General features: G+C 35.8%; 2 protein-coding genes across 2 annotated transcripts; both read left to right on the top strand.

Annotated features, from left to right (window-relative positions):
• Positions 1–472: 472 nt before the first annotated feature.
• On the top strand, positions 473–1,621 carry LOC135690025 (protein CFDP2-like). The gene has a single exon (XM_065207445.2). It carries the CDS (start codon positions 473–475, stop codon positions 1,619–1,621), a length of 1,149 nt encoding a protein of 382 aa, XP_065063517.2.
• A 4,456-nt stretch (positions 1,622–6,077) lies between these two features.
• LOC135690060 (survival of motor neuron-related-splicing factor 30) lies at positions 6,078–16,478 on the top strand. Its single transcript, XM_065207511.2, has 10 exons — positions 6,078–6,235; positions 6,922–6,987; positions 8,264–8,308; positions 8,548–8,639; positions 10,291–10,354; positions 10,896–11,062; positions 12,971–13,037; positions 13,172–13,237; positions 14,325–14,393; positions 16,020–16,478. Exons 1-10 carry the CDS (start codon positions 6,176–6,178, stop codon positions 16,098–16,100), a joined length of 777 nt encoding a protein of 258 aa, XP_065063583.2. The 5' UTR covers positions 6,078–6,175; the 3' UTR covers positions 16,101–16,478.
• The last annotated feature ends 2,981 nt before the right edge of the window (positions 16,479–19,459 follow it).

Genomic DNA, 19,459 nt, shown 5'->3' with positions numbered 1-19,459 from the left:
CGTGTTTTTCTTTTATTACATCTCTTCAGACGATGATGAGATAAAAATGAGTACACACTTGCTGAGAGCATACATATCGAAATGAGTATACTTTTACAAAGTATCATGATTAAAATTTTTAAAAGGGACTTTTTGCCTTTATGGTGCTGCAAATTATATTCACATATTTTGCGTCCTGGGTACGACGTTGAACTGCACCCTGGGGCTCCCTTGAGCTAGGAGTATTACCTTAGCAGCTTCCCGTACCAGGGTTACGGTGAAGCTATTGGCAGCAGGATAGTGGATTGCTCAGATGGGCACGCTGTGGTGTAACTACGGGACACTGGCCATCTCACCTTCTGGTGTCTGGCAGAGGTTTGGTCCAACTGAACGAATGGCAGAGATCACCTGCTCAGTTAGCGAGCACTGCGGTTGAGGAAAGAGATTAGGGGCCTCTACCTCTTCCACTCTCTAGCTCCTGATAACACACAAAATGGTTGTACAACAAAACAAGACCTCATACCGCATCGTCCGTCGCGCGGGTCACCAAGGGACGCGTTATCCAGTGGGTGACCAGGCTGGACACGACAAGTATGCTACTGGAAAGCAAAGCCACAATATGCGAAACCAGCTGCGTATTGGCACATGGAATGTTCGAAAGATGAAAGAGCTAGGGAAACTTGAAACAATCTGCAGAGAAATGAGTCGAAGCAAAATCCAGATACTGGGAATTGCAGAAACAAATTGGAACAACTGTGGAAGTTTCGTCCGCAGCGGAGACTCCTTCAAAGTCGTTTACTCTGGAAAAGAAGCCGGATACAGTCATGGAACTGCTCTTATCCTTGCAAAAGAAGCAGCAAATGCATTAATAGGATACTCGCCAATACCGGATAGAATTCTGAAAGTATGCATAAGAGCCAAGCCATACAACCTGAGCATTGTGCAGTGCTACGCCCCAACAGGTGCCGCTAGTGACGAGGATCTAGAGGAATTCTACAGCCAGTTACAAGAAACCTTAGATGCAATACCGAGCCGTGACATTAAAATCGTGATGGGAGACATGAATGCCAAGGTAGGAACAGCAAACACAGCAACGTCAACCTATGGAACATGCGGACTTGGCATCAGAAATGAAAGAGGAGAATCTCTCATCGACTTCTGTGGAGCAAACGAACTTGTCATAGCTAACACGTTATTCGACCAACATCCAAGACGGCTGTACACCTGGACATCGCCTGACAGAACCAATAGAAACCAGATTGACTACATCATGATTGAACAAAAGTGGAAAAGTTGTCTGAAAGATGCAAGAACTCTCCCAGGTGCCGACTGCAACAGCGACCACCAACTCCTGTCAGCAAAACTCCAGATGAGACTGAAGAAGATAGCCCAAACACCACCGACGCTACGTCTAGATTTCTCAACTCTAGACGAAAAGCATAAAGTTAAAATTAACAACAAATTCCAGGCCCTTTTGGAATGTGACACTGAGGAAATTCCTCCTGACAGCCTCTGGAAGTTAGGAAAAGATTTTCTGATACAAGTTGCAATGGAAACTATTCAGAAACGCAAGAAGGTCAAAAATAACTGGATATCAGAAAAGACAAGAACAGAAATCGAAAAACGAAGATGTCTGAACTGAAAACATGATTACAAAAACAAAAGTGCAAAAAACAAAAGGCAATCGTACAAAGATTAATGAGAAGAGACAAAAACCAGCAAATCAACAATGTCTGCCAAAAGATTGAAGAAAACTCAATAACCAACTCTACGAGAGATCTGTACCATGGCATTAAAGATCTAACCAAGAAATTTAAACCAACGATTGACACTGTAAAAGATGAGAATGGTCACGCATTGTGCAAGGGAGAAGATGTCAAAGAAAGATGGAAGTCCTATTGTGAAGATCTGTATAAAGCGAATGATAACTTAATGCGCAACAACATTGTGCTGGACCAAAACAAAGAAGAACCGCCTCCCCCCCCCCCCTGCGGAGCGAAATCAAGAAAGCTATATGTGAATTAAAGAACAACAAAAGCACAGGTATCGATGAAGTGTGGTTGAGTTCTTCCATGTTCTATGTAATAAGATCTGGAAGGAAAGAAAATGGCCTGAAGACTGGGTAACATCGGTTTTTGCTCCTATCCCCAAAAAGGGAGATGTAATGGAGTGCAGCAACAACAGAACAATATCTTTAATAAGCCACTGCAGTAAGATTCTTCTGAAAGTAATTGCAGGCCACATGAAAACGAAATTAGATAAAGAAATTGCAGATGAACAGTGCGGATTCCGAACAAATAAAGGCACTAGAGACCAAATTCTTAATCTGAAGTTGCTAATGGAAAAACACAGAGAACGATGCCACAACCTGCAAATGTGCTCACGATCACGAAACACTGTGGAGAGCAATGCTTGAGATGGGCTTCCCAACCCACATTATCCATCTCATAAAAGAACTCTACGTCAACCAGAAAGCAGTTGTGAGAACCACGTATGGCCTGACAGATTTCTTTAACATTGGGCAAGGAGTCCGCCAAGGTTGCCCACTATCGCCTCAATTTTTCAATGTATACTCAGAGAAAATAATGAGAGATGCTCTAGTATGTTATGAAGGATCTATAAAAGTGGGAGGCAGAACTGTCACAAACCTCCGGTACGCTGATGACATTATGCTCATAGCTGGGTCCATGCAGGAACTAGAACTTCTCGTCACGAGAGTTAAATTGGCCAGTGAAGAGAAGGGACTGATGCTGAACGCACAAAAAATGAAAGTCATGAAGATGGCTGGTGATCCAGAAAACCTCGAGATGAAAGACCTCATTGTGAACGGTGAAGTAATTGAAACGGTTGAAAATTTCATTTACCAAACTTCACAAACGACAGCAATGACAGCAAGGAGATTAGAAGAAGACTGGCAATCGCAAGAAATGCAGTCATCAGCCTTAGCAACATTTGGAAAGACCGCTCTATCACGCTCCATGCTAAAATTCGAATTCTCAATACCCTGGTGTTCCCGGTAGCGACGTATGGCTGCGAATGCTGGGTCATGAAAAAATCGGACAGAAATCGGCTAATTTCTTTCGAGATTTGCTGTTACAGACGAATCATGCGAATCAGTTGGAGAGCGAGAAAAACAAACGAATGAGTCCTGCAGAAAATTGGTAAAGCTACCCTTCTCAACAGCATCAACAAAAGGAAGTTGTCGTTTATTGGACATGTCGCAAGAAGCGAAGGCTTAGGAAATGACATTCTCTCTGGAATGGTCAGTAGCAAGCGAAAGAGAGGAAGACCACGGCGAAAACTTGAAAATGAGGTTAAAGAGGTTTTGGGAATGTCAATGTCTGGTCTTCTACGAAGCGCAAGAGACAAAGACACCTGGCGTACGACCATTGCGCGTGCCACGGCGGGTCAGCACTGACCCATCTGTTCCTGATGATGATGATTTTGACAACTTGTATTTGTTTTTCAAAATCAGTGGATTTGTTCCCCTATGTCACAGAAAATCGTTACCCTTTCTTGCAAAAGATTTTGCATAGTGGCATGTGTGTGCATCTAAAAAAATTGTAGTTTAATCGAGTTGTCAGAGGTAATTCTAACCCTTCTATTCTGCTGTAGCTGGCGCCCTCACTTCATAAAGCCGCTCAGTTTCCAGTTACCAGTGGATATCCTTGTTGCAAAGTATTATGTTCTGTTTCAAAGTAATATTTCGGACATCATTTGACTGTTTGCTATAATCCTCGTACAACGGTTTGGAAGCTTTTGCAACCGATTAACTATAGTTGTAGGGTCATGGCTTATCCCTAGAACGGACAAGAATACTGAAAGAAAGTTACCACGCTGCCTGTGTCATGTAAACGGTCTTAAAAGCTTCCTCGGTGGATAAGAGTTAAACGAATATAAAATGAAGATTTTAGAATGCCTTATACTGTAGAAACCTTTGTAGAATTTTAATTTGTTCTTTCCAATCAAAAAATCAACTTTTTCAGTAAGTTTGTACACCCTGGTATTTGTTTCTCTTGAACAAAATCCAACTCATTGTCATAAATCTTTAACACCAACTCTGTTTATCAACTTTTGGGAATTTCTCCTTTCTATTTGATAGAAAGAAACATGAAATTCATTTTCTTAAAGTCCAAGATCTTTTTGGCGGTACTTGATTTAAAAAATGGCAAAAAGCAAACATTTTGAACTTAGATTTTTTTGGCATTTTCAGGCTTTTTTACTTTAGCTTTTTGTTGACACTCTTCCGAGTTTAAACGGGATATTGATCGAAGACTCTGAGTATTTGTGTAAGTTGCTGGCATCTGTATTTAAATTTTCCCACTATTGTGCAAATAAGAAGTTCGTTTTAATCATTTTACTCTGTTGGTAATGCTTTTAATCCGTGCTGAGGAGAGGGGGTCAGGGGGGTCACTGACCCGGGGGCCCTTGGCTATAGGGGCCCATAAAAAACAATTCAATTAAAAAAATTTCTATGTGATAATCCAATCTCTCCATTACCACACATTGTCATTAGTAGAGACAATAGTGACAAAAGTCTATGAATGAAGTAAGGTAGAAGCAGTTTGAGTCTTTGACTGCCTGAATGTTAAATATATTTTTGTTGAGAATTGTTCATCTTTGCGTTCGAAAAGCTTCTGGATGTAACCAAAAAATATTATTGCAACAGGGCAACATACAGCAATATGTATGTCATACAGATTTACACTGTGGCATGCGCATCTATTTGCAACAGTGTGTCGGTTGTGATCAAATTTAGTTAACGAATTAAACATTTTCCATTTTCTAAGACTTTCAAAATTTCTAAGAAAATTTTTTTTACGCATTATGGTGTTAAGATATCAGTTATGCTCAAATTATATCAAACAGCAAACAGAAGTAATAAATAGCCACCAGACAATGGCTTAGATAGGAAAATTCGTAGGAGGCTGAGAAACTTAGATTTTCCGACAAAAATCTAACAAGCATTTATATTTTTCATAAATTTTAACATGACATAACGACATCGGAACAGAAATAAATAAAGCTTCTGATATATTAAGATATTCTTATGTTTATTTAGCTTTAAATTCTTTCCTATAAAAATATAGCAATTAGATCAACATAGACAACCATGTTAAATTTCCGACAATAGCAGTTTAGCTCTACAGGGGTTTTTTGCCCCCTCTGACCCCCCTCTATCTACGCCACTGCCACCAAAGCAAGTTAGCCACCATAGCAATTTAAGCAATCATCAATTTCAAAAATTCCAGGGGGAGCATTTCCCGTACCCCTTAGAAGCATCTGCCATACCCATGTTTTACTATTTATCTTTTGTCCTGACCCGGGGCCCATAAATCCTCTCCGCGGCCCTGCTTTCAATCCGTTTCAGGTTGGCCTTTTATGATCCCATCCGGGTATATACATATATTTCCTACTTAGAATTTTCGACTTATAATCTGAAGACTGTCAAACGAAAAGCTTAAGCGTGTTCTTAAAATTTTTACTTTTTTCAAAGCAGAGATGTAGACTTCAAAGCAGAGATGTAGCTCTAAGATTGCTTGATTCGTCCTCAGTTTCGCGATAATTTATGAAACTAAATCTTGTGGATTTTAAGGTTATCATAATGTAGCATTTTTCAAGGCATATTTTTATGCGTTAATGGGTCAAACCGAAAATAATTAAATTAGCCTAGCCTATAAATTGATTACTCACTCGACTAGATCATAGAAAGGCCGCACTCCCCCTTAAGTTTTTCAGTGGGGCTCGCTAGCCCCCTAGCCCCTCAAGTATGCTCCTATGCTTTCTTGTTCATATTCTAGCCACAAATCTTTGCACCCCTGCAAAAATGAAATCGGAAGATTCTCCTTGTGAGTATTAACCTCGTTATAGTATAAGTTATGATGTACTTAACTTTAGGATATATATTTCAGCACGTAGTTAGTTAGATAGTTAGATAATAGAGGTCTTTCAATTTTGATGATGAAGCAGAAAGCATAAACGAAGTTCTTTTCTCTTCATCACACTTCTTCGGTAAAGACCCCGCTACAAAAAAATCAACCCGGATCAACACCAACAACACCTGGAAAACGAGCACGGCATGGTGGGATATTAATCCACTTCAATCTATTTTATATACTCAATCAATTCTCGGTCTGACTTTGACAAATTACAAGTGGAAAGTTGTCGAAAGTCATAAAAATCCAGCCTCAAGAAGATGGAGAGTCAATCTGAACTTCAGTCCAATTTAGAGACTTACCAGGCCCAACTAAAACAGGTACTCGCACAAATGAAAGTTAATGTTTTATAGTTTTAAATGAAGCGGTAAATCAGGAGCCAGAATACAGGAATAACGCACATATCCTAATTATTCCCTAAGTTACCTTCGTAAAAGACCAATCTGTTGAATGAGCTATTTTGAATTAGTGGAAACATTGAATAAGACATCTGGTCTATGTTTTATTGCACCTTATCTTATCTTAAAATTCTAAGATGGATTCTTAAAATCTCTTTCTCATGATTCCCCAAGTTTTTTTATAAGTTTAGTTCCGACTTAGACTAGATATTGTTTCGAAAACATTTTCTTACTTCAAATTTACCCCTTACTTCCAACTGTATAAACACAAGATAAAACCCATAATTTGCAAAAATCGTCAGTAATTGACTAAAGTTAACATTTAGGCTACCCAATAACATTTAGCCAATATGTTATAAATTGCTTGCTTTTTTCAAAGCCCTTTTTCACTACCCAATAATATATACTTTTGAAGCTGCAACCAAAACATGCAATTTCAGATTGTTAGACTTGAGAGAAAATTGTATCTTGGATTCAGCAGATACATATTTAACAAGGTGATGGCCCAAAATCAAATTTGTAGAAAGCTAGCTCTGTGGCCCATTTGTATTCAACACAATTTTTATAACTTTATCATGTACCTATTTATAGTTTCAATTTTTGTTTAGGTTGAAGCTGCTTTAATGATAGATGAGGATAATGATGAGCTGGTGAAATTAAAAGGTGATCTAGAGGTATGCCAATTAACTTGCTTATCATGCCTAAATTATTTCATATTGTATCTTTGGTTTTGAATGTATTTGCACTTTGAGTGGAAGAAATGTAGACTGCTCTGCTCTGTCAATTTTTCCACAGTTTTTTTTAATATCAGGGGTCTGTTCTCCTATCTTGAAGCTATAAGAAAAATGTCTATGAACACAGTCTATTTACTGAAATTCCAAGAAAGACCCTAAACCAAACCAGCAAATAAACTGTATATTCTAAATGAAAAGCCATATTATGAAAGAACTAGCTCTTGGTTAAAAAATTTGTTAGTCCCATTGGTGAGCACAAGGAAGGGTCAGGGACATTAGAATCAAAAGGGCACATGCCTTTAAAAACAAACCTTGTTGTAGAAGTGCCCTCTGTGGAACTGGTAGTGAAGTCCTCTTAAGGGCCAGAATAAGGTAAAAAGACCACAACTGCCATGAAGCTGAATATGCCCTATAATAGTTCTTTTTGTTCTCCTGACCTAGATTTTCAAGTTTTTGATAGTGCAAGGCTTTGCAAAGCTTAACTGATGGGGGTTTTGCCCCAGTGCCCTGAGACAAATACAGAGAAGGGTCACTAAAAAGCAGAATAAGAAAGGTCATTTATAACTTGTAACCATTCTGTTTATGATGCCTCCATTCTGTTGACTTTGACAGACCTGACAATGAAAAGTGCACCACATCTCTCATATTTTTGTCACAACAAACAAATGAAATTTCCAGTCCATGGCGCTTCTGTACTGAGGGTCCCTAGTTTTTATTGACCGCGAAGGTTACAGGTTTTAGGCAAATTCTGTCAGAAAAATAATTGCTGGCTTCTTTGTACACAGCGACAGGATACCTATCTTTTCTAAGGCTGTAAGGATGTAGATTTTTATACAAAGGCTAGAATTTCATGAAACAGTTGTAGTGATTTTATTAAGATTTGCTCCTTAATCTGGCAGTTTGTAAAAAAGTGTTCTATAAATCGATCCTCTATTAAGCTCTAAACCATACAAGTGTCAAGGAAAATGTTTTGATATTGATTAAGTTTAGATAATAGCAATACCTCTTTCCAAGTTGATAGAACCTGCAAACAACAAACAATCCGGTTCCAGGATTCTGTAAAACTCCACTAAGACATTGTTGTAGATCTCTGTAGAACCCACAAAGGGATCCTTTTGAAATTGATGTTTCTAATAGAATATGTTCTTAATCTCAGTGTGCTGTTTATTTATTTCAAGCAAGTTTGTTATTTTTATGTTTGTTTTGTTTCATACAGGAAGTAATCAATTTGACGCTGGATCTGCTTTCTATGAGCAATAAGGTAAGAAACCTATGCTGCATTTGAATCAGTATTGGTATTTTTCTTCTTTCCAACAATTTTGTTGATCTCCAAGGAAGGATATCTTAGTTTCTTATGCAAAACTAGCTTTGTTGAACTTACAATGGCCCTTAGCTGGTAAAGTACACATGACAAATTTTCAAAGGCATTGATTTATGTGTCAAAAAGAAAATGCAAATTTTTGTAAAAGATTTAAATGACAAATCCATTTGTATCCATAGAAAAAGGAATCAAAATCTCAACAAACAAAACGTGCATTCCAAGAAAAAGAGTTACATGAAAGCGATGAAGAAGAAAATAAAGTTTTAGAAAGGTGGGTGCCAAGCAAGATCATTCACTTCTAACATTCACTGGACCTGGTACTGGTTTGATGTCAATATTTTGTAACATCCATTAATCCATATGTAGGAGTAAGTAGATTGAAGGAGAAAATTAGCTTTTGATTTTCTTAATGTTTCTTAACCTAATTTGAAAAAATATTGTGAATCATTGCTATATAATAAGGTGCAATTAGGTTTTGTGTACCATCTGTTGGTGAAAAACAAGACATTTCATCATGATTTGATCCACAGTTATATAACACGATTAAGATCAAAGCTGATTCAGATATTTTAGCAGTTGTCACAATTTTTCATCTTTTTATATAGTATTAGGTATTACTCTTTATACGATCCAGCAGATAGATAATCCTACCAAAAAAACTTGAAAAATGACGGTAGTTTTCAGTTTTGACAGACCAAAAACATTTCTAAGATTATATATATGAAATATATTTTGCAATATCAAGAAATTAATGCTTTGAACTTGAAAACTTTTCAATTCCTTTTGCCTTGGTGGTTTCCATCTCCTTGATATTTATGTTAGGTTTTAAGTTTCATGTTTGTTAAACAGTCATTTATCATTAAGAAACATACAAACAATAGCTCTCTTATAAATGTCGGAAAAAATATTTTGTATGTAGCTCTGTTTAAGCATATCCTGGTCGGCTTGAAAATGTGATAGGTATTCCTTATGTTGCAACAGGTAATATTCTGTTGATGTGGCTATTATCTGCATTTTTAAAAGCAAGTAATAAAGGAATGATGCAAGCGGAGAATCGAATTTGGTTAAAGAGGGTTTTCGTTTTCCTTTGTTGATTATTTAACAGGTTAATCAAATATTAGTTTGTTCTTTCAAAGGGCTCATCCAAGGCTCAATAGAAGTGTGGAATTTAAGTCAGAAGAATATTCATTTGATGAGATCAAACTGCATCCAGACATTGCTTCTACCAGGCGTGCAAACGGATCACTTAAATCCACTGTGATAAAACCGTTTAGTTATCTGGTTTAACAAAACTTACAAATTTGTTTTACAGGCCTGTCGCTTCCTCAGAAAGTTAATTTTCTGTAAGTTGTAAGAGTGAATTAGAGGCTTTTGTGAAAAGATTTAACAGTTACTAAGTCAAAATGCTTTTGCAAAATTATTCTCATATTTTACTGTTGGCGACGAGGAATGGGTTGATTTTAAATGTGAGGCACAATCATTGTATGTAGTGCCAGTTTTCTTAGCTGCTTGATAAACGGAGGAATTTTTTTAAGCCCTTCAAGTTTTCACTTCTGGGGCTCTTTAGGATCCTTAATTTACTAGTTTTCGGAGTTTGGGGAGTGAAGAAAATATTCTTTAAGGAAAGGAAAAGGAATTTTCTGCATCCTGAAGCTATAATCTTTTACTTTGGGAATTTTTTTTAAATCCCTTAACATATTGACCCCCTTTTCTCGAGAATTCTTCTGGCATCCGTTTATCGTTAGCCTCCTCCCGTTTATTGGGATTTCGATTTTTTAAAAGGAGCATAGAATGAAGAACTGATTAAAGACAGCCTGAAGTGTTAATGTATGAAAGTGACCAGTTCAATCTATGCTTTTATCTGCAACAGATAACTTTTCTCCTTCATTTGATTTCTTATGCCCGACTTTCTCGATCTTTAGGCCAGAACAACCATCAACAGCTGGAATTCAACAGGATATTTTTGAGGAGCCCGAACCGTCAACGGTATGAAGCTTTGTAAAAACAATTATTCAGCTTAATACGCGTTTTCAATTTAGTGAAACAAAGATGCATCAATAGACGATATTTATTAAAGAACTTTTTCGTAGTACAATGCATGGTGACCAAGCTTGACCTACCTAGTTCAAGACAGACCAATCTTTTTCTTACAACATGTGACGCTTTATCGAAAATTCCGTTCATACCGCAGGATCATTAATCGCAATAGAGTTCATTCCGCTTGGTTTGGGGGAGGGAGGTTGGGGGAGAGGAAGGGGGAAGGTAGGAGCTTGCGTCAAAACCCATGCATGTCCAGCCTACTGTCAGCCATTTTTTTGACAATCTACCACCATTTTTGTGACAGTTTCGATTCGATATGCTTGATGATAGCAAAGGAAACAAGTCTGGCAGTTGATCAATGTTTCACATTATACCATTAAGTCTACATATTTTTTACCCTTTCCAGGATTTTCACATAAAATGATTCTTGCGAAACATAACGCTAGCCTTATGTCACGCCTACTTGATATTTTCTGTTTTTATTTAGGCAACCGGTGAAGAGTCGTTGAAACGAACTTCAGATGATGCTGATATCGACTTTGAGGCAATGTTTAATTTGCCCAAAAGAGCAGCGGTCGCTGATGCGAGTGCAGCTGAAAGTCCGCAAGAAGATGATGTCTCGACCAAACCAAAAGACAAAAACCGACTAAGCAGGTGTGTACTCCGCAGTAATTTGCCGTCAAAGCCATTTTGTCTTTGCAAATTTTCTTTTGATACAGTGGTAATTGATGATCCAATGAAGATCTGTTTTTAGATTTTTAATTTTGAAAATGTTATCTGAAAAACTCAGCATATGCTTGTGCACATTTATGTCCTTTATCTGTCTTCGTTAAATGGAAAACCTCTTTATTTTCTCTTATCTTTTTTGCTCAAATAGGAATGCCATATGATCTTAGAAATCTCCAGTCTGCCACGAGTGGCGTGGAATTTATTGTGATAATTTAACACGTAGTTTTTCAACTGATTTTGTCGTTGTGGACGACTCTGTTTTGGTATAGAATATAAACTATTTGATGCTAAGTATTATGGGAACTAGCAGTATAGGTTGACTACAGGACAACCAAGCACATAAATTTCAATAAAATTTGACCTGATTTTTCGCTAATCAGCTGTCTAAAAAATAGAATCCTTTTAAATGACTGTGAGAAAATTTTATTTCCACAAATATGTGGCCTGGTCTTTTGCTTATAAACAAGTTGTTATATGTTTCGTTTTTTCATATTGGTTTACTGATCGTGTAACCAAGGCAACGATGGTTTAAGACAAACCTCTACCCAAACAATGGTCTTCACGAGACTCGACTTTGACCTAAGAAGATCTTTTCGTGTCCAGGCTACAACGTAAATAGTTTCTAATCGGAAAGGAAGCCGTCCTAATGCATTTATCATTTTATTACATAATCAGTTATCGATCTTATAATAAGCCTATTTGCTCTTAAATTTGCAAGTAAAATCGTTTAACCGGCCTATTTGCTCCTTATTGTACATGGTAACCCGGCTTGCTTATTTAGGTAGAATGCCTTAAAACATTACCTTCTGAAAATGCGTTTCTCGCATCGAAATGTGTTATGTAACGAAGCGAAAATTTTCTAAGATATTGTTTTGTCAATATGTTATGAGAGTTAACGGAAAGTTTGATCGTTGTCACAAATATTGCTTTTTCAAAAGTTTTTGTTCTTCTTATTTTCGGTTATCCAGAGGCCAGGTCAAGCCAAGAAAAATATGTTTACTGCAGTATTTAAATTCGTGTACAAACTTCACCTGCTTGGTTTATTATGACAATACAATGAAAGCTTGTGTAGGAGCTTGCGTCAATTCAGCTGTCTTGTCAATTCAGTGTTTGCTTTTATGCACTTTTTATTGCTGTGAACTAAGTCATAGAAAGTCGTGTATGCATTTTGTTGGATTCATATTGGATCTGGATTAAGACTGTGGAAAATCAAAGCAGCTAAATTGGAAGTTTTCGTCATAAAGTATTGCTCCCTTCTTAATAAAATGAAATCGTTTACACTAAGGAAAGAAGATTATAAGTCTAATTAAAGTTTTTATAGCAGGATAATCGATGCTCTACCTAACTGGTTTTGAAGTGTGTCTAAGTCTTGGACGCTTGATCCAGCCGATAACACAAAATTATTGTATGCGTTAGTGTATTGCATGTAAAGATGCTATTTGCATGGTTAAACTAGGTTTTGTAACCATTGCCAGAAACAGTAACTTTAAGTTGCGGGAATATGCGATATGAAACAGGGACTGGATTTTTATAACCTAAATCTTTGTATATAATTTATTTGACGATGCTTTGATAACGTTATTTTGACAAAAGTATGTGGAATAGAGTCAATTTTTGCATACTATTTTGAAACAGATTGAAATAAAATGGAAGTTTGATCGTCATTAAACAAGATATGATTGATAATGTCGTGAAAAAGGCATTGCTTCGAAACGTCTTTGAAGTGTACACAGTTAAAATTGTTTAAAGATGTGTAATTCATTACAAATGTAGCAAGCAATATTTGTAGCTATAGGTGTGTCAGTAAATTTTCAAGGATAATTTTCTTTCTAGAGAGGACCAAGAAAAACGGAGAGAACAGCGAAAGAAAAAACTTTTAAAGAAACAGCAAAGATTCAAGGTATGCATTCGAATCATGAAAAGATGGCAGTTTTAAAAATTGATACTTCATTCTAATGTTTTCTCCATAATTTAACAAGAGTAAAGATTTATGTTACTTTTATATTTTATGATACTAGCGATTTCTTCTACTAGGAAATCGAAGAACAGAGAGAACGAGAAAAGTCAAATTGGCAGCAGTTTGTCAAAGGACCTACAAAGGTTTGTCTTCTCGACATCGACCATATAGATCGTTAAAAATTAAAGCTACTGTCAACAGATCTGTTGCAGAGTGTTCGATGCCGTTTAGCAGGGGATTAACAAGCTTTGATGGGCAAAAAAGGACAGTCCTAACGTTTTATTTCTAACTCTAAACGTGATTCTCCATACTTGATCATCAGCCACCCCAATATAGATATCCCTAGTTTGATTGCGTTTTTGCTCATCCATCGAGTCTTAGTCGATCGGGGTGAAAATATTTAAGTATGCAAGATGGAGATAGAGGTCAAGATAGAGAAAGACAGTATATGGACAAGTGATGAAAGACAGTGTATGGATAAGAAAGACAGATCAAAAGTGATGAAGCCCCGTATGCCGAGGCGAAATATTAGCCTTCACTGATTTGCGTGTATTTGTTGCTGCTCATTCTCGTCGCATTCTGGTGTTTCTTATTTGCTACATTTTCATCGATTTTTCGCCGCAAGAACTCCTTGGAGTCCGTCGAGCAGCCTGCTATCGTGACCTTTTCTTTATTCACACAGTGTATGGATAGTCTTGTAACAAAACTGAAGAAATTTGAGGGCAGCGCCCTGCCTCTTTTGTTCCGATTATTCCTGCAGAGGCTCCCCGGCTCGCCCTTTCCTGCTATGAATAATCAGCTTAAATTACATTTTCATTATCTCTAAACATTAATTTTTTCAAAAAATGCTGAAATGCTTTAGCTTTATCTAATTTTTTGTGTCCTGCTGAAATCTCTTAACCTCTGTAGTACTTAATTGAAAATAGATCCATAAAAAATATACTTTTCGCACATTCTTTAACGCAATAAAACTATAAGAGCCCAATTTCTCCGTAGAATTTCTATATCGAATTACTTATTTTTAGTGATTTTGAAGTTTTACCTTGAAACTATAGATCTGCTTTTGTTAAACTTTAAAATGACTTCACAAAAGAGCTCAACTTCTCGTAGAATCTCTACATCGAATTGCATATTTCTGATGATTTTTCGTTTTTACCTTGAAACTTTAGATCTGTTTTCGTTAAACTTTAAAATGATTTCACAACATGACACAACGTTTTATTTTATTAGGGCAAAGGAAAGTTGAAAGGTCTTATCAAAAAAAGCATTTTCGCATCGCCAGAAGCATCAACAGGAAAGGTATATATGTTCATCGATAATTTCAAGCCTCACATTGTAATTTAATGAAACGTTAATCAAACAGAACTTTGTGATAAAAAAGAAAAAAGCGTAAGTTAAAAGTTTTATCCACCAATATTTTATAAATGAATTAAAAGCCTTTAATCTGTATTCCCACTGCCCGTTTGAAATTATCAACAGCCAATGTAAGCGTATACTGAAAATCGTTTGACTTCGCGGAAGTAGTTTAAGCTCTATTGTACCTTTGTTTATGAATATATGACAGTACTAGGAACTATGTAAGGGGAAGAGAGTTGCCTTGATCCCTTGGAATGTACACATCGCAAACGGATTTTATTGCTTGACAAGGAAGCACAATAAACAAATAAACGTCGTTTAAGCCTATAAGAAGTAAAAACAACTGTTGACTTGCCTAAATGGTCAATGAATAATACCTCACACAAGTTCCCTTAATACCGACCGAGAGCCGACAAATCTTGTGATATTTTGAAGCTAAAAATAAGATACACTTTCTAGTTATTGGTTGCCTTTGTTTATGCCAGAGATGATGCAAGTTTGAAAATATACCAGTATTTTTATTATCAAAAGAATTTACCCGAAGAGAAATCCGGTTCCTTTCTGTGCTCCAAATTTTTTTGTTTCAATATATTTTGCAAATTGGATTAAAAAGTCTCTGATTTAAACAAACTTGTTTATTTATATACAATTTTTTAACTGCGGAGTAGTCACTCATTTGTTATGTTCAAATCCAGTTGTGTTTTCCGCGAAGTCTTGCCAAGCTGATAGCCTACACGGACCCATTTCCATGCTCCTAGGCCTGAGACCACTGAGCAATTCACCATACCAAAATAAAGTAGAAATTGAACTATGATACGATTAACTTTGAAATTTAGCTATTGACGTGATGTTGAAAGATTATAGGGTGAATTATCAGGGAACTTACGCATTTTTCTTTTTTATATTAAGTAAAAACCACAATAATTACAATTGCCTGCGCCATTTACAGCGGCGCAGGCTTTGCACCAAGAATACCTTTTGTGCTCACGAGTTTTGTGCTCACTAAAACCATTTAATTGCGTCATGAAAGCTCGCAATTTTGACAACATTTAGAAGACCTTTTGATTTGCAATCGTTTTGTGCGAAATTTTCATTTCTCATTGCGTGGGCACTTTTGTGCGAAAGTTCATTTGACCCCCCTGTACTGAGCAGCATGCTGAGCAGAGCTGAGCAAGTTTGCAAATGTTGAGTGTTGCCCAGTGAAATGATCAGTTCGTTTGACCAGAGCTTAAAGGAAACTTATCAGTACGTTCCTCCGCTTTGCAAACACAGGAAAAATGTTCGTTTTCCTCTTCCCCGCGCTGGCATGTTCATTTAATGCACTACACCTTACGCGCAGTTTATTTAGTTTCCTTACCCAAACAAAAGTGAGTTGTCCGTGCGGAATTTTGTTTATAAGTAAGCGGAGACCTAAGAGTTTATGCTACAGCGTGCTCAGAAGGACAGTCATTACGTTTCATCTTTTTGTAAGAAGGAAAAATGCGTTATTTCAGCTACAGTGCCTCTCCTAAGTCCTATAGCTTTTACTTTTTATTCCGCTATGAGATTCAAAGTTCGGTTTTCTTCTAGGTTGGCATAGGGACTTGTGGAATCGGTGGAAAAGGGATGACAAGCTACGAAAACCCAACACAATATATTTATAAAAAGTAAACAATGCCATATTAACAGAGGAGTTCATACTCTATCAGCCAAGAGAACATTGTCATACTTCCAAAGCAGATGTTATTCAGCAGAAGCCTTTGTGACGAAGATGGGGCTGTAAACTAGAGTTTCTACAAAGTGGATGAAGGCTGTTGTCTAGTTGAACATCTATGCTATGGGCAACAACGTCGAATTACGCAGTTTTGTGGATGTTTATGTTGATTTTCAATAAATTTTGCATCATTTAACTTATCGTCTACTTGCGCTCTATAAAAACCACTAATGAATATTTTGCTACATACAATACTGATCTTTGATTGTGTTCAATGGAATTTTTTGGTGATCTAATTACAACAAACATTTGCAATCATGGTCATAAAATTGTTATTGGAAAAAAGCAAGAATTCTTTTTTAGTAGATTATACAACCGCACATCAAGATAATGCTCCATGTTTTTATTTTAATTCCAATAAAAGACACCAACTACATCCATCACTCTGTTAGATGAGAGAGCAATTTTGCTCACTTATGTACAATTTGTTTCTATTAACGTAACGGATATTACGATGCTTTTCCAGCAATCAAAGGCAATATATCTTCCAGAATTAAAGTTTTTTGGAGTTCCAATGTTCGTCAAAAAAGCAAGCTTATGCGTAGCCTTACCATCATAACCGTTTTTCAACGAGATTTTTTAGTCAGAAACCTTGGTTTTTTCTGTTCTACGACATTCTCCATCCATCGAAGTTGATTTATTCACAAAACAGTTGGTTTTTTGGAGGTCCTAATTTTCGTCAAAAAAACAAGGCTATAGCCTTACCAAATTGACCATTTTTGGACAAGAATTTTTTTAGTCGAACGACTTGTTTTTACTACTATATTTTTTTATTTCCAGAGCTAACGGACGTTTTGCTTCTCTGGAAGATGAGTTATTCGTAAAATATTTGGTTTTTTGGAGGTTCTAATTTTCCTCAAAATGGCAAACCTATAGCCTTACCAAAATGACCATTTTTGGACAAGATTTTTTAGTCCAAAGCCTTGTTTTTTCTACTCTATTTTCTTTATTTACAGTTATAAACAAGGTTTTGCTTCTTTGGAAGAAAATTTATTCACAAAATATTAGGCTTTTTGAGGTTTTAGTTTTCGTCAAAAAAGCAAGGTTATAGCCTTACCAGAATGACCGTTTTTGGACAAGATTTTTCTTAGTCCAAAGCCTTGTTTTTTCTACTCTATTTTCTTTATTTACAGTTATAGAGGACGTTTTGCTTCTTGGGAAGATGATTTATTCACAAAATATCAGGCTTTTTGAGGTTTTAGTTTTCGTCAAAAAAGCAAGGTTATAGCCTTACCAAAATGACCCTTTCTGGACAAGAATTTTTTTACACCAAAACCTTGTTTTTCGTACCCTATTTTCTTTATTTACAGTTATAAAGGACGTTTTGCTTCTTGGGAAGATGATTTATTCACATAATATCAGGCTTTTTGAGGTTTAAATTTTCGTCAAAAAAGCAAGGTTATAGCCTTACCAAAATGACCCTTTCTGGACAAGAATTTTTTACTCCAAAGCCTTGTTTTTTCTACTTTATTTTCTTAATTTACAGTTATAAAGGACGTTTTGCTTCTTTGGAAGATGATTTATTCACAAAATATTAGGCTTTTTGTGGTTTTAATTTTCGTCAAAAAAGCAAGGTTATAGCCTTACCAAAATGACCCTTTCTGGACAAGAATTTTTTACTCCAAAGCCTTGTTTTTTCTACTTTATTTTCTTTATTTACAGTTATAAAGGACGTTTTGCTTCTTGGGAAGATTATTTATTCACAAAATATTAGGCTTTTTGAGGTTTTAATTTTCGTCAAAAAAGCAAGGTTATAGCCTTACCAAAATGACCCTTTCTGGACAAGAATTTTTTACTCCAAAGCCTTGTTTTTTTTTACTTTATTTTCTTTTTTTACAGTTATAAAGGACGTTTTGCTTCTTTGGAAGATGATTTATTCACAAAATATTAGGCTTTTTGTTGTTTTAATTTTCGTCAAAAAAGCAAGGTTATAGCCTTACCAAAATGACCCTTTTTGGAAAAGAATTTTATTACTTCAAAGCCTTGTTTTTTCTACTCTATTTTCTTTATTTACAGTTATAAAGGACGTTTTGCTTCTTGGGAAGATGATTTATTCACAAAATATCAGGCTTTTTGAGGTTTTAGTTTTCGTCAAAAAAGCAAGGTTATAGCCTTACCAAAATGACCCTTTCTGGACAAGAATTTTTTACTCCAAAGCCTTGTTTCTTCTACTTTATTTTCTTTATTTACAGTTATAAAGGACGTTTTGCTTCTTTGGAAGATGATTTATTCACAAAATATTAAGCATTTTGAGGTTTTAATTTTCGTCAAAAAAGCAAGGTTATAGCCTTACCAAAATAACCCTTTTTGGACAAGAATTTTTTTATTCCAAAGCCTTGTTTTTTCTACTATATTTTCTTTATTTACAGTTATAAAAGACGTTTTACTTCTTTGGAAGATAATTTTTTCACAAAATATCAGGCTTTTTGAGGTTTTAATTTTCGTCAAAAAAGCAAGGTTATAGCCTTACCAAAATGACCTATTTCGGACAAGAATTTTTTACTCCAAAGCCTTGTTTTTTCTACTTTATTTTCTTTATTTACAGTTATAAAGGACGTTTTGCTTCTTTGGAAGATGATTTATTCACAAAATATTAGGCTTTTTGAGGTTTTAATTTTCGTCAAAAAAGCAAGGTTATAGCCTTACCAAAATGACCCTTTCTGGACAAGAATTTTTTCCTCCAAAGCCTTGTTTTTTCTACTTTATTTTCTTTATTTACAGTTATAAAGGACGTTTTGCTTCTTTGGAAGATGATTTATTCACAAAATATTAGGCTTTTTGAGGTTTTAATTTTCGTCAAAAAAGCAAGGTTATAGCCTTACCAAAATGACCCTTTCTGGACAAGAATTTTTTTACACCAAAACTTTGTTTTTTCTACTCTATTTTCTTTATTTACAGTTATAAAGGACGTTTTGCTTCTTTGGAAGATGATTTATTCACAAAATATTAGGCTTTTTGAGGTTTTAATTTTCGTCAAAAAAGCAAGGTTATAGCCTTACCAAAATGACCCTTTCTGGACAAGAATTTTTTACTCCAAAGCCTTGTTTTTTCTACTTTATTTTCTTTATTTACAGTTATAAAGGACGTTTTGCTTCTTTGGAAGATGATTTATTCACAAAATATTAGGCTTTTTGTTGTTTTAATTTTCGTCAAAAAAGCAAGGTTATAGCCTTACCAAAATGACCCTTTTTGGAAAAGAATTTTTTTAGTCCAAAGCCTTGTTTTTTCTACTCTATTTTCTTTATTTACAGTTATA

The sequence above is a fragment of the Rhopilema esculentum genome, chromosome 5 (assembly GCF_057945365.1).
Source record: "Rhopilema esculentum isolate cy_ngs chromosome 5, ASM5794536v1, whole genome shotgun sequence".
In the NCBI taxonomy this organism is placed as follows: domain Eukaryota; kingdom Metazoa; phylum Cnidaria; class Scyphozoa; order Rhizostomeae; family Rhizostomatidae; genus Rhopilema; species Rhopilema esculentum.
Note: the sequence above shows the minus strand (reverse complement) of the source record. Positions and strands in the feature narration are given on the sequence as shown.

Coding starts and splice junctions, on each gene's coding strand:
- LOC135690025 (XM_065207445.2), top strand. CDS start 473: ATGGTTGTACAACAAAACAAGACCTCATACCGCATCGTCCGTCGCGCG.
- LOC135690060 (XM_065207511.2), top strand. CDS start 6,176: ATGGAGAGTCAATCTGAACTTCAGTCCAATTTAGAGACTTACCAGGCC. Junction 6,988..8,263: donor AATTAAAAGGTGATCTAGAG/GTATGCCAATTA, acceptor TGTTTCATACAG/GAAGTAATCAATTTGACGCT. Junction 8,640..10,290: donor GAAAATAAAGTTTTAGAAAG/GTGGGTGCCAAG, acceptor CTCGATCTTTAG/GCCAGAACAACCATCAACAG.